Source organism: Schistocerca piceifrons, chromosome 11, assembly GCF_021461385.2.
Source record: "Schistocerca piceifrons isolate TAMUIC-IGC-003096 chromosome 11, iqSchPice1.1, whole genome shotgun sequence".
NCBI lineage: Eukaryota > Metazoa > Arthropoda > Insecta > Orthoptera > Acrididae > Schistocerca > Schistocerca piceifrons.
This window is the reverse complement of record NC_060148.1, coordinates 166502027-166518813: the sequence shown is the minus strand read 5'-3', so window position 1 is coordinate 166518813 and position 16787 is coordinate 166502027. Positions and strand designations below refer to the sequence as shown.

General features: G+C 37.3%; 1 protein-coding gene across 1 annotated transcript in view; it reads left to right on the top strand.

Moving 5' to 3' along the window:
• Positions 1–16787, top strand: part of LOC124720378 (histone-lysine N-methyltransferase eggless-like) — a 414374-nt gene that overhangs the window by 344869 nt on the left and 52718 nt on the right. The window contains exon 18 of the mRNA XM_047245705.1: positions 1999–2166. Within this exon, the coding sequence (XP_047101661.1) occupies positions 1999–2166 (168 nt within the window). The remainder of the gene's footprint in view (positions 1–1998; positions 2167–16787) is intronic.

Below are 16787 nucleotides of genomic sequence, written 5' to 3'. Positions count from 1 at the left end.
TCTGCTTCCTCTACTTCCTTTAGTCCATTGTTGTTTCTCTTTTCCCTGAATGTCAAATCCATTGTTTCTTTGTACATCAAATCATATTTTCTTCTTTCTCTAATTTCTCTATCTTGTCACACTTTTCTGTCAGCCATTCCCCCTCTGTTTTTTCTGTATCCCTTCTTAATTCATTATTTAACCTCCTGTAGTTGCACTTCCCTTCTTCTGTGTTTACAGTTTTCCATTTCCTGTGATCGTCCATCTTGATTATCATATCTGGTGTTAACCATTCTTTCTTTACTTTTTTCCTCTCCTCGACTCCAAGTGTTTCCTTAGCTGCCTTTTTGATCCCATTTTTAAAATGATCCCATCTTCCTTCTGTGCATTCCAATTCCTGTCCTTGCATCATGATTTCACAATATGCATTCTCTAATTTTTCACAATTGCCTTTGTCTTTCAGTTTCTGAAACTTACTGTGCTCTCTCTTCTGGACTTTCCAGGTTCTTTTCAATTTAACTAGAACCTCAGTACTACTAATATATGATCTGAATAAATATCTGCCCCTGAATAGCTTTTGACACTCTTTGAGCAATTTCAGTATCTTTGTTGTATCATTATGTAATCAATTTGATATATTTTGTTGTCAGATCAAGATATCCAAGTATACAGTCGTGTTTTGTGGTTATCAAATAGATTATTTCCATCTACCATGAAATTTTCATTGCAGTATTCCAACAATCTTTGTCCTCTCTCATTTCTTTCTCCCAGTCAAAATTTTCTGAGCTTTTCCTTCTGGTCCTTCACCAACTACCGCATTCCAATCACCCATTATAGCAATACATTCATTTATTTTCTATCTATCTGCTGTCTATTGTCTCATAACATCTTCTACCTCTTCATCTGAATGATTACTTGTTGGCATATAGACCTGGATGATAACTAAGTCTTTCTTTTTCCCTTTCAGTCTCATCAGCATTATTCTTCCACTAACATATTCAACATTGATAACCTTGTCCTTCAGTTTTTTTACCTATCAAAATTCCAACCCCATACGTTCCATTTTTATCTTCACCTGAATAGTACAATCAGAAGTCGTCACTTTCTAGTTCTCCACAACCACCCCATCTCACCTCACACATTCCGAGTACATACAATTTGTTTCTTGTAATTTCATGTTTGGCATTTTATAATTTTCCTTCATCTAGAAGGGTTAAAACATTCAAAGTCCCAATCCTCAATAAGTCTTCCTTCTTCTTCTCCTTCCTTCCTTTTCCATTTGCCCTAATCTCTGGAGTCCTCATTGTATTCCTCCCCAGAGATCTGATACTGAGGGGAAGCTTTACCTCAGGAATATTGTTCAAAGAGGTCTATCCCATGAATGTCTAGGGAAGTAACTCCAGTGGTGGTTTCCCATTGCCTTCAACTGTCCTCCTCATCCTGTTGGCTTGCTGACCCAGTTTCCTGCTGGGATTGGTTACCCAACCTTCTACTGGGTTTCTCAGCTTAACGGGGGCACCACATGTAGGTAGGATTGTGGAGAATAGAGGTGAGAGAGGCTAAGAGAACTCTCTTGTTGAGTTCTTGTATTTGCATCTCACCCCCATTTTTAGCCAGAGTTGCAAGGTTGGTGCAGTGACTCCCCTAGGTTATCTCCCAGGCCCTAATAATCATATTGTAATTGTGAATTACAGTTGAATCTTGTGACCATAATCTAAGGAAGTATTTGGGGGTATATGTAATAATTATTAAGAGCTCTAAACTGTTTACCCATAGGTTGGTCAAGTTCTGAAGAATTTCTCACTTCAATATGTGTTTTCTCTGACAATATATATCTTTTTCTTATGTCTTTATTTTTGTTGCCATAATGATGTGGAAACAAAATAACACTTAGAATGTTGCTTCTTATTTCTGTACCAGTTGTGTTGACATGACAAATACTAATGAGAGATTGATTTTCAGAAAATATTTGCTTTTTCTTCAGTTAATAAATCACAGTGACTGTTTTCTTTGTGATAGGACATCTCAGATGGTGTAGAGGCTGTTCCTGTTCCCTGTATTAATACAGTTGACTCAAGGAAACCAGATAAATTTATGTATGTCACCAAGTATGTGGCTACAAATGGAACATACATTGAAACAGACCCAGAATTTCTCACATGCTGTGACTGCACTGATGACTGCCTGGTATGTGCTGTAACTGATTTGCTCTACTTTTATTTTATACACCATATCTTCAACAGTTTTCAAACTGGAGCAACCTAGAAACGTCAGAGGCTGGCATTATATACTGTTCAACCAGAATATTATGACCACCCCTCTACTTTTTGTGGCACATTGAGTGTATCATGAGGCTTACATAATGTGGTGATAAAGGCACAGATGCTGTTATCGAGTTGAGTCATTCAGTCTTCTGAGTGTATAGAGTTAAAGATATTCTATTAATTAAAGTACTTTTGAGAAAGGGTAAATGCTGTGATCTCAAGCATTAAAATGTGAAACCTAATTAGAATCTTTCTCTCTAACATTTTAATCCAAATATTGATAAATTACTGACTTTAATTAATTTCAGCTCATACAGGCAAGGATAATGTAATGATCAGCAAGGTATTAAGCTTATATAAAAACTTGCCCCTTGCGAAAGATCTCGGAGTGGTTGATACAATATTACAGTCAAAATGAAGATTTACTCCAAAGCTGGAGCACAGGAGAGACATTGTGCTTGTTTTCATACATCAATATTCCACATTTGAAAAATAATAACAGTATTACAAGCTAAATAATTTTTTATTTGTCCATATCCATCTATTCAGCACCATATTTTCCTATAAGTTATAGTGTGCTTCATTTCAAGATGGAATCCTTTTATTTTTTACAGAGTATTTTGTGTGCTTATAATCTGTGGTGAGTAGAAATGGTGAGTCAAGTTGGCACTAATATTAAGAGACCTGTCTTACACTCAACACTTTGTGAATCAATTCACTTGAACACCCATAAAGAAATGAGCAAAAGATTCAGCTTGCCACTAGCACCTCACAATGGACCAAGCCACAAGTATGCTGCCAGTAGTAAAAAGATTAAGTCTCAAAGTTATTATTAATTGTTGATCCTGCACAAGATATGGTATCCCAGAAGTTCCAGTACCACACAATAATGGGAAAGCCTCCATGGAATCTGGAAGGAATGGAAAGAAGTGTGTAACAAATCATTGGCTCATAAGATGTGATGGTTGACTCATTTGTAGACTGTCTATAACAATAGGTATCCAAGTTCATGGTCCATGTCAAAGCACAATTTTAGGTTGTCGCATTTAATCTAGTTTCAAATTACAATTATTTCAGCACAGTGAAAGGATGGTGAATATGGTATATAGTACCACTGAATTGTTGTAACAATAATCACGATTCAAAAATTGTTGATATATTTTGGCCACAGATATCACTATTTAACAATATAATCATAATGTTGCATGACGTTTTATTGAATTAATTTTCCTCATTCTCTCCAGTAGCATTTTTGCTATTTATGTGGGAAACTATAGTAAATCACATTATATTTTCATGGAGTCCTCTTTTATGGTGTTGCCCTTAGCCAGTGTTTTTCTCATGAGTAGATTATGTCTCTGATGTGCAATTCTAAAATGGTGTGCAAAATATTCCCTACAGCTATCACATGTCAAAGTGATTTTGAGCCAAAAATTTCTCATGTGGAAATCCATGGATGCCAAATTTGATTGATAGGAGGGATATTAATCATTTATATTCTCTCAAGTTGTACATTTCCAAATGGATATACGGTCAGAGTAAGTATGCTTTCCTTCTGTTGTAATGTATTTTTTTTCACCCTGATTGTCAAAAACACTTCAGCAGCATTTCCCAGTTATTATTTTTAGTCTATTGAATAGAGAGATTTTCTTTTGCGTGCCAGAAAACACCTTACTCCAGCAGTGTTGGTGCAAGACATCCTGCATCATTGTTTTGACTGCTGTCTCATTTATGGGATGAAGACTCATACACAGTAATAAACTGGCATGCAAGATTCATCATATTCTCTTTAAAACTTTTCAAGTGTTGTGAAGAAATTTATCACATTACCCAACTGCTGGCTAAAAGCAAATACAAAAATATCTTTCTTTAAGCTTTCTTGCAGTTAATCCTTCGTGCAAGATATACATATACTCCTTCCTGTGGTGTTTCCATGAGTTAATAATAATAATAATAATAATAATAATAATAATGTTTATTTGTCCATGTTAACTTTACAGTCTTGGACATTCCATTTTTTGTACAATTATATCAATATCGTGTCGTTCCAAGAGTGAATATATACATCAAGTAGCGCATTGTATATCATTCCATGCAATAATGTTATAAACACATTAGCACGTTATATATCACTCCATAAATATAATGATTATATACATCAATTAGCCAATTATAACAGTATCACCAGTAATAAACTGCAGTATGTAAAAGAATAAACTAACAGTACTGCAGCTCATAATTCTTGCCCTTGCCCTTGAAAAGATATCCTTGGAGTTGCTTTATATTTTTTGGCAACTTATTATAGAATTGTCTCCCAGTTACATATGGACTGTGGGATGTAGCTTTCTTGTTAGTCTGTACCCTACGATAGTTACTTTTGGCTCGAGTATTGTAATTATGGGTGTCACTGTTCTTTACACTATTTTCCTAGCTCTCTTTTACAAACATTATGGTCTTAAAAACATACAATGAGTACACAGTTAGTAATTTATAATTTTTGAAATAGTCCCTACAGGACTGGCGTTTACTTATATTAGCAATTATCCTAACTGCTCTCTTTTGAAGCCTGAAAATGTGATCCATATGGACAGTGAGTGCCCCCACCCCAGACCTCAATCCCATATTGCAGATGTGAGTGTATTAACCCATAATACATTTGTTTAAGGACAGGGGGAGCTATTATATTTGCAAGACGTTTTAGTAAGTAAATATTACTAGAAACCTTTTTACAGGTGGAGCTGATATGCTCTTTCCAAGTGAGATTTTCATCAATCAATATGCCTAAAAACATGTTTGTCAGATGTTTAAACTGTAGAAAGTGATTGCGTATGAGTATTATTAAAATGTAGCAAGAACTTTATTACTACAGTCTTGTCCTTATTCAGTGTAAGCTTATTCATTGTTAGATACTCTGTGATCATTTCAGAGTTCTCTTTGTTGCTTTGGAATGCTGCCCGCTCTGTACAGCCCCAGCTAATAAAAGATGTATCATCAGCATAGTTCACTAGTTTGTAGTTTTGTGGCTGTGTTATATCATTAATATATTCTATAAACAAGAATGGTCCAAGTATACTTCCTTGGGGAACTCCACAATTGAGAGTTCTGTATGCTGACTTTACTGTTTCGATTTTACTTTCATTCTTATAATTTAGTTTTGTGCACTGTCTTCTATCACAGAGATAAGAACTTAGTAATTTTAGAGCTACTCCTCTTATCCTGTAATTTTCTAACTTGGATAACAGTACTGCATGATTCACAGAATCTAATGCTTTAGACAGATCTAGGAAAGTCCCTATAACTTTGTTTCCTTCATCCAGCCTGTTCAGTAGTTCATGGAAAAAAGTTGCTAATGCTGTTATTGTAGATCGTCCTTTTCAAAACACATGCTGTGTTTTGTTTAATAGTTTGTATTTACAGAAGAAGGATTCCATTTGATCTAGAATTATTCTTTCAAGCAGCTTGCCAAGTGTTGAAGCCAAAGTGATTGGCCGGTAGTTATTTATGTCTGTGATAGCCCCCTTTTTATACACTGGTTGTATCTCAGTGATTTTTAAAAGCTCTGGAAAGGTCCCGTGGCCAATTGAACTGTTAATTAGATGTGTTATTGGTTTTATTCTCATTTTTGCATTCTTTAAGTAGTGTGGACGATATGTCATCCCAGCCACTAAATGCTTTTACTTTGAGTTTTGAGATTATATTCATGACCTCAAACTCTGTTACACTCCTTAGGAGAAATGAATTACTCATTTTAACTGTGTTTATTTTCAGGGCTGATTCATCTTTTTCTTCTCTGTATGCCTTACTAAAATGTTTAATGAAGGCCTCACAGACTGACTTTGCTTCATTCAACAGTATTCCATTTCTTCTAATGCAATGTTGCTGCACCCTGGTTTTTCTCTATGTTTACATTCTTTGTTTACAATACGCCAGGCTGTTTTGCTAATGTTACTAGTTTATCTTATCTGCTCAGCATAATGAAGTGGTTTTAGTCTCTTCAGGGATTCCCTGTATGTCTTTTTGTTACTTTTGTACTTTGTTAGGAAGACTTTAACCCGTGGTCTAGGGGTAGCGTCTTTGATTCATAATCAAAAACGTCTTCGGTCCCGGGTTCGATCCCCGCCACTGCCTAAATTTTGATAAATAATCAGCATTGGCGGCCGAAGACTTCCGGCATAAGAAGTCAGCCTCATTCTGCCAACGGCCTTGTCAAAGAGGGCGGAGGAGCGGATAGAGGTTCAGGGCACTCTCTTGTCCTAGGGGTGGGAAATTGCCTCTAAAGGCGGAAGAATCAGCAATGATCAGCGACATGAGGATGCAGAAGGCAATGGAAACCACTGCATTAAAGACACGTAACGTGTATCCACAGGACATGTGGCCTGTAATTGAAGAAGTGTCATGATGATCTCTCCATTGGCAAAAGATTCCGGAATAGTCCCCCATTCGGATCTCTGGGAGGGGACTGCCAAGGGGGAGGTTACCATGGGAAAAAGATTGAATAATCAACGAAAGGATAACGTTCTATGAGTTGGGGCGTGGAATGTCAGAAGCTTGAACATGATAGGGAAACTGGAAAATCTGAAAAGGGAAATGCAAAGGCTCAATCTAGATATAGTAGGGGTCAGTAAAGTGAAGCGGAAGGAAGACAAGGATTTCTGGTCAGATGAGTATCGGGTAATATCAACAGCAGTAGAAAATGGTATAACAGGTGTAGGATTCGTTATGAATAGGAAGGTAGGGCAGAGGGTGTGTTACTGTGAACAGTTCAGTGACCGGGTTGTTCTAATCGGAATCGACAGCAGACCAACACCGACAATGATAGTTCAGGTATACATGGCGACGTTGCAAGCTGAAGATGAACAGATAGAGAAAGTGTATGAGGATATTGAAAGGGTAATGCAGTATGTTAAGGGGGACGAAAATCTAATAGTCATGGGCGACTGGAATGCAGTTGTAGGAGAAGGAGTAGAAGAAAAGGTTACAGGAGAATATGGGCTTGGGACAAGGAATGAAAGAGGAGAAAGACTAATTGAGTTTTGTAACAAGTTTCAGTTAGTAATAGCAAATACCCTGTTCAAGAATCACAAGAAGAGGTGGTATACTTGGAAAAGGCCGGGAGATACGGGAAGATTTCAGTTACATTACATCATGGTCAGACAGAGATTCCGAAATCAGATACTGGATTGTAAGGCGTACCCAGGACCAGATATAGACTCAGATCACAATATAGTAGTGATGAAGAGTAGGCTGAAGTTCAAGACATTAGTCAGGAAGAATCAATACCCAAAGAAGTGGGATATGGAAGTACTAAGGAATGACGAGATACGTTTGAAGTTCTCTAACGCTATAGATACAGCAATAAGGAATATTGCAGTAGGCAGTACAGTTGAAGAGGAATGGACATCTCTAAAAAGGGCCATCACAGAAGTTGGGAAGGAAAACATAGGTACAAAGAAGGTAGCTGCGAAGAAGCCATGGATAACAGAAGAAATAATTCAGTTGATTGATGAAAGGTGGAAGTACAAACATGTTCCGGGAAAATCAGGAATACAGAAATACAAGTCGCTGCGGAATGAAATAAATAGGAAGTGCAGGGAAGCTAAGACAAAATGGCCGCAGGAAAAATGTGAAGACATCGAAAAAGATATGATTGTCAGAAGGACAGACTCAGCATACAGGAAAGTCAAAACAACCTTTGGTGACATTAAAAGCAACGGTGGTAACATTAAGAGTGCAACGGGAATTCCACTGTTAAATGCAGAGGAGAGAGCAGATAGGTGGAAAGAATACATTGAAAGCCTCTATGAGGGTGAAGATTTGTCTGATGTGATAGAAGAAGAAACAGGAGTCGATTTAGAAGAGATAGGGGATCCAGTATTAGAATCTGAATTTAAAAGAGCTTTGGAGGACTTACGGTCAAATAAGGCAGAAGGGATAGATAACATTCCATCAGAATTTCTAAAATCATTGGGGGAAGTGGCAACAAAACGACTATTCATGTTGGTGTGTAGAATATATGAGTCTGGCGACATATCATCTGACTTTCAGAAAAGCATCATCCACACAATTCCGAAGACGGCAAGAGCTGATAAGTGCGAGAATTATCGCACAATCAGCTTAACAGCTGCTTACAGGAATAATATACAGAAGAATGGAAAAGAAAATTGAGAATGCGCTAGGTGACGATCAGTTTGGCTTTAGGAAAAGTAAAGGGATGAGAGAGGCAATTCTGACGTTACGGCTAATAATGGAAGCAATGCTAAAGAAAAACCAAGACACTTTCATAGGATTTGTTGACCTGGAAAAAGCATTCGACAATGTAAAATGGTGCAAGCTGTTCGAGACTCTGAAAAAAGTAGGGGTAAGCTATAGGGAGAGACGGATCGTATACAATATGTACAACAACCAAGACGGAATAATAAGAGTGGACGATCAAGAGCGAAGTGCTCGTATTAAGAAGGGTGTAAGACAAGACTGTAGCCTTTCGCCCCTACTCTTCAATCTGTACATCGAGGAAGCAATGATGGAAATAAAAGAAAGGTTCAGGAGTGGAATTAAAATACAAGGTGAAAGGATATCAATGATACGATTCGCTGATGACATTGCTATCCTGAGTGAAAGTGAAGAAGAATTAAATGATCTGCTGAACGGAGTGAACAGTCTAATGAGTATACAGTATGGTTTGAGAGTAAATCGGAGAAAGATGAAGGTAATGAGAAGTAGTAGAAATGAGAACAGCGAGAAACTTAACATCAGGATTGATGGTCACGAAGTCAATGAAGTTAAGGAATTCTGCTACCTAGCCAGTAAAATAACCAATGATGGATGGAGCAAGGAGGACATCAAAAGCAGACTCGCTATGGCAAAAAATGCATTTCTGGCCAAGAGAAGTCTACTAATATCAAATACCGGCCTTAATTTGAGGAAGAAATTTCTCAGGATGTACATCTGGAGTACAGCATTGTATGGTAGTGAAACATGGACTGTGGGAAAACCGGAACAGAAGAGAATCGAAGCATTTGAGATGTGGTGCTATAGACGAATGTTGAAAATTAGGTGGACTGATAAGGTAAGGAATGAGGAGGTTCTACGCAGAATCGGAGAGGAAAGGAATATGTGGAAAACACTGATAAGGAGAAGGGACAGGATGGTAGGACATCTGCTAAGACATGAGGGAATGACTTCCATGGTACTAGAGGGAGCTGTAGAGGGCAAAAACTGTAGAGGAAGACAGAGATTGGAATACGTCAAGCAAATAATTGAGGACGTAGGTTGCAAGTGCTACTCTGAGATGAAGAGGTTAGCACAGGAAAGGAATTCGTGGCGGGCCGCATCAAACCAGTCAGTAGACTGATGACCAAAAAAAAAAAAAGGAAGTACTGTAATTTTGTTTCTCGGAACAGCACATACAGGTCCTTCATATTTTCCTTTAGTTTATGTATTTTTGGGGGAATTTAAGTTTCTTTGTGGGATCTGATTTCTTTAGCGCTTTTTTTACTATCGGACATTGCCTGATTAAAGCTATGGTTAAATATTTCATTAATACCTTGTGAACTATATACCTTATCCCACTCTCTCTCTCAGCAAGCTCCTTCCTAAGTAAGTTACAATTAATCTTCCTTTTATAAGTGTGTAGGTCACTATGCAGAACTATTTTCTGATCTGTATTAATTTCTATGGATAGAGCTGTGTGGTCTGAGAGATATGTGTCAACAGCTCTTACGACTATATGTTTCCTATCTAGATTTGAAAGAACATGATCAATACAAGATTGTGCATTAGGTGTTGTTCCGGTTGGTTCATCATTTATTTTGCTATAGTTACAGCAATGCAATAAGTCAGAATATCCAAGATAATTTACCTACCAGTATAGTTTAAAGAGTCTATGTTTACATCTCCTGTTATTATTACCTATTTTTTGTTTGTTGATAGTTTATTCAGAAGTTGTTCTAGGTGGCAAATGAAACTCTTCTACATCACTCTTTGGTGATCTATACAGGCCTGCAGCTATTAGGCTGTTTTTGCCTACCTTCATTTTTACAGCTGCTACTTCAAAGGCCAGCTCCATTGCAAGATCGTCAACCTAGTCTATTTTTTAACAATGTATGTAATTTCTAACAAAAATGCCAACACCCCCACCCTTGGGTATCTTTCTGTAGTATGCACTCAAAATTTTGTAATTGTTTAACTTAAAACTACGAGCCTCTTCAGACTTGCATCCAAGTTCATTCACAATATATATGTGTGGTTTACATTCTCCTAGAATTTCGTCAATTTGCTCTATTTTGTTAGTAATGTACTGAACATTCTGAAACTATTTTACATTTTTCGTCTTTCTTGGTGCAGTCAGTAAAGCTTTCGCCTTTGTGTGTGCACACTGAAGGCCGATTTACACTAAAAAAAGAACATCAGTCTCACTCAAAAGCAAACTATTTTTATATATGCGGCTACTGAGTTCAATCTTTTCAGTGATCAATATGCTTACTTTTCCGCAAAGAAAACGCTTACCCTCACAGTTCAGATGCAGACCGCGTTTAATATGCTTGCCCTTATCTAGTGTCCTTATGTCTAGAATTAAACATTTTTCGTAACTTGAACACAATAATTTAATCCTGGCATTTGTTTTTCTAATCTCTTTGTTTGCACAAGAGTTGTGTATTAAGTCTTGTTGGTGCGGGATGGTAGCAACAATAGTGTTTCTCTTGATTTGTTTCATTCCAGAAATTTAGACAAACCTACAATACACGAATCGCTTTCATTACAAGCCACATCATTTGAACCTGCAATACAGGTAATGAAGTCATTGTCATGCGACATTTTGCCGTCTAAAGATGTGTTTATTACAATGTTATTTGTCTTTGCACCTGCCTTCACCTCACTACTTACTTGGATATTTTGATTAACACGTTGTAGAATCTGAGCCAGCTTTCTTCCATGACTGTCAGCAAGCAAGAGTATGTTGCACTTTGTGATGGAATTCAGAGTGGAGTTGCCGCTACCTTGACATTGTTTATTAAGTTTGTTAACAGGCTTTTTCCATCTGATTCTACCCTTTTGGTGCTTTCACGATTTTTGTAGCATATGTCACTACTTTTAGTCAGTGGCAGTCATTTCCATTGCATTCGTCTTTTGCCCACTGGTTTGTTTTCTTGGTCACACACTGTCTAAGTAGTTCGTCATCCTTATTGCAGTCATCACTACTAGTCAACAAAACACTATACCTGGTTTTATCTGTAATTATAATTTCATTTACTGCGTTTGATGCCTTTCTATCACTTCCTTTCTGCTTCTCATAACTCACCAGGTTTCCATTTTGTTGCTTAATTGTTTTATCATTTAGAATATGGCGTAACTTCTTCAGCTCACAGTTTTCATTAGTTATATGCGAAATCTCACATCTTAGAACATCTACAATTTTTTGTAAACTTGAAATGCATTCATTTTGTTTTTTGATTTCAACTTAACAGTTTTCACAGGATTCCTTTTTTACAACAGAACAATAACTTTTATTCACTTGTTCACTATGCATCACTACACATGTCGCCATCTTGAAATTGACAATTATTTCTGATCCCTGATCTTCCAGTGTCATATAGCACCTTGATCTCACAGCCAGGATTCTAACCAGAATTCTTTTTTCAAAAGCTAAAACAAGTCTCATATTTGCAACTTCCTGTACAGTATATTTTAATTTTAGGATTTTAAGTTCACAAAACCTGACTAGTTCTGTAGGACAAAACTTATTCAATTTCAATTCAATTTATTGCTCATAACACATTATTTTATATGGATGTGCATATTCAACTAAGTATAAAGTTTTTACAATTACTTTTTTTGGTTTACATTATTTCTTATTACATTGTAATTCATGATAAATTCAAGTTATAAGGGCATTTTTGGGTAAGCCACTGCTTAACTCGCTTTTTAAAAGTATCCCCTGCCCATATCTTAACTTCATTTGGGAACAAAGTATTAAAAACAGCTCCTTTGACTGAGGGGCTTTTCACTGTTGAAGTTAATCTTCTGTTAACCATATGAAAATCTTTTCTCTGCCTTGTTTCATAGTTTTCTTTCACTGGAATTATAGTTTCTGGTATATACATGGCATAAATTGTGACAATATTGTGTGTAATGAATAGGGGTTTGCAAGAAGCCGCTGGTTTTACTTTTGCTATGATCCTCAAGGCTCACTTCTGCAGTATGGAAACTCTTTTCATATTTAGGTTGGCATGTCCCACCCCACAATACTATTCCATAATACAAGAAAGGATACACTAATCCATAATACACAGTCCGTAGGGTTTCAGAATTAAGATATGGTGATAACTTTCCTAATACAAGTAGACTGGGTGTTATCTTTTTACAGACATAATCAGCTTGCTGCTTCCATGAAAGTCTATCATCTATGCATAAACCCAAGAATTTACAATCTGTACAGGTCTTTGGTAGAATTTCATTGATCACAATATTTTTTCTGTTTGGACCACTTGGTTTAAAATGAATAATATTAGTTTTTTCTATGTTTACTGTTAAGTTCTCTCTTTTAAAGTGAGCTCTTGCCTTTTCAATGAAGTTATTTATCTTTTCAACTAGGCCAGGCTCATTGCCTGCATAGCAGACCCGAGATGTATTGTCTGCATACATAGTGATCAATTGCTTATTGTCAAGAGAACTTGGGAAATCATTTACATAGCATATGAATAGGACTGGCCCTAAAATGGAGCCCTGAGAAACATTGATGTGTTGTAAATAAGTATGTGTTCATGCAGAACAGTAACTAATGTTGTGAACAATAAATATTATGCAAACATAACTGTTACTAAGAGTTTTCTCTCATGATGCAAGTTTTAGAACATAAGTGGATGATGAAATGGGTACATATAGAACTAAACTTTGCCATATTGAATGATTGTAGTCGTTATATGTCATTAACTCTAGCAGTTAACAAGAAGTCATATCATGAACCCAAATTTATATCTGTGGTTTCCCAGGGTAGCAATATAGGCAGTCTGCTGTTCTTACACAATTTGCAGACAATCTGAGCACCTGTTGACTGTTTGCAGACTATGCTGTTTATTGTCTAATAAATTTGTCATAACATCAAAAACTCACCATTACCACAGGAGTGCACATTTTTGTGTGTGGGTGGTTGTGTAATTTTGTTAGAAAAAGACTAAGAGCTCGAAAGCTAATTCAAGTGTTATATATATCTGTGCTTCACGCATCACTGCACTATAGGTGAGCAGTTGCCTTTTCCTTATTTTACCTTTTGCTCCATCCAAAAAATTCCGTTATTGTCATGAATTGCAAACTGATTTAGGCAAGATATCTGCATGATGGAGAAAGTACCAATTGACTCTAAGCAGTAAAAACTCGTACGCACTCCACTTGAGTATTAAAAAAATTAAAAGTAGTTGCAAAATAAATCACATGACTTAAATTGTTATCAATGTAACTAAATATTTAGGGATTACAATTACACTAACTTAAATTAGTATTGTTATTGACTTAACTAAATATATATGGATTACAGTTACATAAACTATAATTACTATTGTTATTGCAGTGGCTAGCACACTGGACTCACATTCGGTAGGACGATGGTTCAATCCCGTGTTCAGCCATCCTGATTTAGGTTTTCCATAATTTCCCTAAATCGTTCTAGGCAAATGCCAGGATGATTCCTTTGAAAGGTCACAGCCGAATTCCTTCCCCGTCCTTCCCTAATCTGATGAGACTGATGACGTTGCTGTCTGGTCTTCTCCCTGAAACAACCCAACCTAACTATTGTTATCAATTCAACTAAAAACATAGGAATTACAATTACAAAAACTTAAATTAGTACTATCATATAGAAAATGTTGTGGGGAAAGAAAAACTCTTAGAAGGTGCAACAAATCTAGTTAGAGGACTACCTATGCTATCGTTGCCAATCCTCTTCTGGAGTATTGCTGCACAGTATGCGACCGCTACCTAATGGGATTGATGAAAGACATCAAAAGAGTTCAAGGAATGGCATTTTATTTTCTATTATCGCAAAATAAAGGAGAGAGGATCACAGATATAAGGCACTTATGAAAAGAAGGGCATTTTTCATTGCAGTAAGATCTTTTCATGTAATTTTAATCCACAAATTTCCCCTCCAGAAAGTCTGAAAGTGGTTCTGTATACTCTCTCTGCCAAATGATTGAGTGTGAGTTGTAGAGTGGTCACATACACATCAATGTAGAAGTGTCAGTCCCATAAAGAAATTTTTGAAGGAGGTCAGATAATCACTGAACTGCTGCCGGACAGATTACACCACAACACAAATTGAGACTTGTAGAAGTCTTTGCAATAATATCTGAGAGGTGGCATCCACAGACATGGCACCCCAATGTGATACTGAAAAACTGTATCTTTTTGATGGGTAACACATGAAATATTATCAAATGAAAAATTCAGTTGAGAAAACTGCAAAGTAAAATAATGATTGGATAGTGCAAGTGGAAGTCAGTGTAGTGCCAATAGTCACATCTAACAGTAGAAATAATACCTACCTTTCAGAACTGTTAGTTCCTATCTCATGTAACAAAGGGGGGAAGTTTCGCAAGGTTTGGAAGGTGGATGGTTCACCCACACACAGGATACCAGATAGAGAGAGCCACTCATTGTGAGGACAAGTGGGGAAGAGAGTGTATGAAGGCAAAGGTAGCATGTTGTAAGCACTGTGCCGACTTCATACCTGACAGGAGAGAAGAACAGAATGAGAAGTAAAAATGGTTTAAGAAGAAGAGAAATGAGAAGTTAAATGAATAGTGCAATTAGAAGCTAGGAGAGCAGAAAAAAGACAAGGAAGAAACAAAAATGGAGAGGGAGGCAATATTGCCATGATTGACTGACTGACTGACTGACTCCATGACACTATGGTCCTCTGACGACCTTGGCCTCCTCAGTCACAGATTTCCAATCGTCTCGGTCTTCAGCCCGTCTGTGCCACTTCCTCACTCGCACTGCTCTCAGGTCGGCTTCCACGTGTTCCAAACATCCCACATGCAGCAGTCGTCTCCTCCTTCTAGTGCCAGGATGTCCCATCATCATCATCATCATCATCTTCTTCGGGAGCCTTTCTTTTGTCATACGCTGGACACGTCCTAACCATCTTAGCCTTCACATTTTGACTGAGGTTACCAGATCAGGTTCTTTGTACAGAGACCTTATTTCTTCATTAGTCCTAATTCTCCATATCTCACCTTCTTTTACAGGACCAAAAATCTTTCTCATCACTTTCCTCCCCCATATATTTACTTTCTTCTCTAAAGCCTCCGTCAGTACCCATGCCTCGCTACCATACATAAAAACTGGTTTGATCACTGTTTTTTACAGTGTCCGCTGTAGTTTCCTACTTAGGTTCTTACTTTTGAGCATGGTATATAGTGCTCTATGTGATCTGTCGGCAGCCTTAATTCGAATTGTTGTATCTGCCTCCACTTTGTTTACTGATGTTATTACTGAGCCAAGATAAATAAAGCTGTCTACCCTTTCAAAGTTGTACCCTCCTAACTGTAGATCATTTGTGTTTCTTCTATCTCTCTCAGTTACCTTGTACTTAGATTTAGTCTCACTAATTTCTAAACCAAGGTTCTTGGCAGTCGCTTCAAACTCTTTGACGGCTGATGTGAGGCCTCCGTACTTCTCGCACTTATTACTACATCATCTGCATAGGCTAAGATTTACAGAAGTCTATTGTAAATATTGCCTACTGCATTTGTGGTTATTGATCTTACTGCATTCTCTAATACCAGGTTGAATAGTACTGGTGATAGTGGGTCTCCCTGTCTTAGTCCTTCTTCTGTTGGGAACGATTTTGACAGACATACCTGAACTTTAACCTGGCTTTTGCTGTTTTCCAGGGACATCTTAGTTAATTTTATTAGCTTCTTAGGAAATTTGAATGTCTTCATTGTTTCTCACAGTGCTGATCTTTTAACTCTGTCATAGGCCTGTTTAAAGTCTATAAAGAGATGTTCTAATCTTACATTATATTCGTAAGTCTTCTCCAGCATCACATGTATTGTAAAGATATGGTCTGTCGTAGACCTCCTGGCTCTAAAACCTACCTGGTACTCGCCTAGAATCTTTCCTGCTCTTCTACTTACTCTCTTTGTTCTAGCCGTAGAAAGGATTTTATAGACGATACTAAGCAGAGATATTCCCGATAGTTCTTACACTGCATGCGTGATCCTTTCTTATGTATAGGGCAGATGGTTGCTAATGTCCAGTCCTCTGGCATTTTCTCTGTTTCCCAGGCCATTGCAATTATTTTAGGTATCCTCCATACTGATATTTCACCTCCGTGTTTTATCATTTCTGCCGTTACCAGGTCATGTCCAGGAGCTTTATTATTCCCAAGTTGCTTTATAATTACTCTTAGCTCTTCTATCAATGTAGGTTCTGTGTCCACTGCATCATCTCCTCCATCCACCTCTTGTTCTTCTTCAGTTTCTTCTCTAGCCCCTCCATTTCTTTCTTCGTTTATGATGTGTGTGTTTGACAGTAACACTTCAA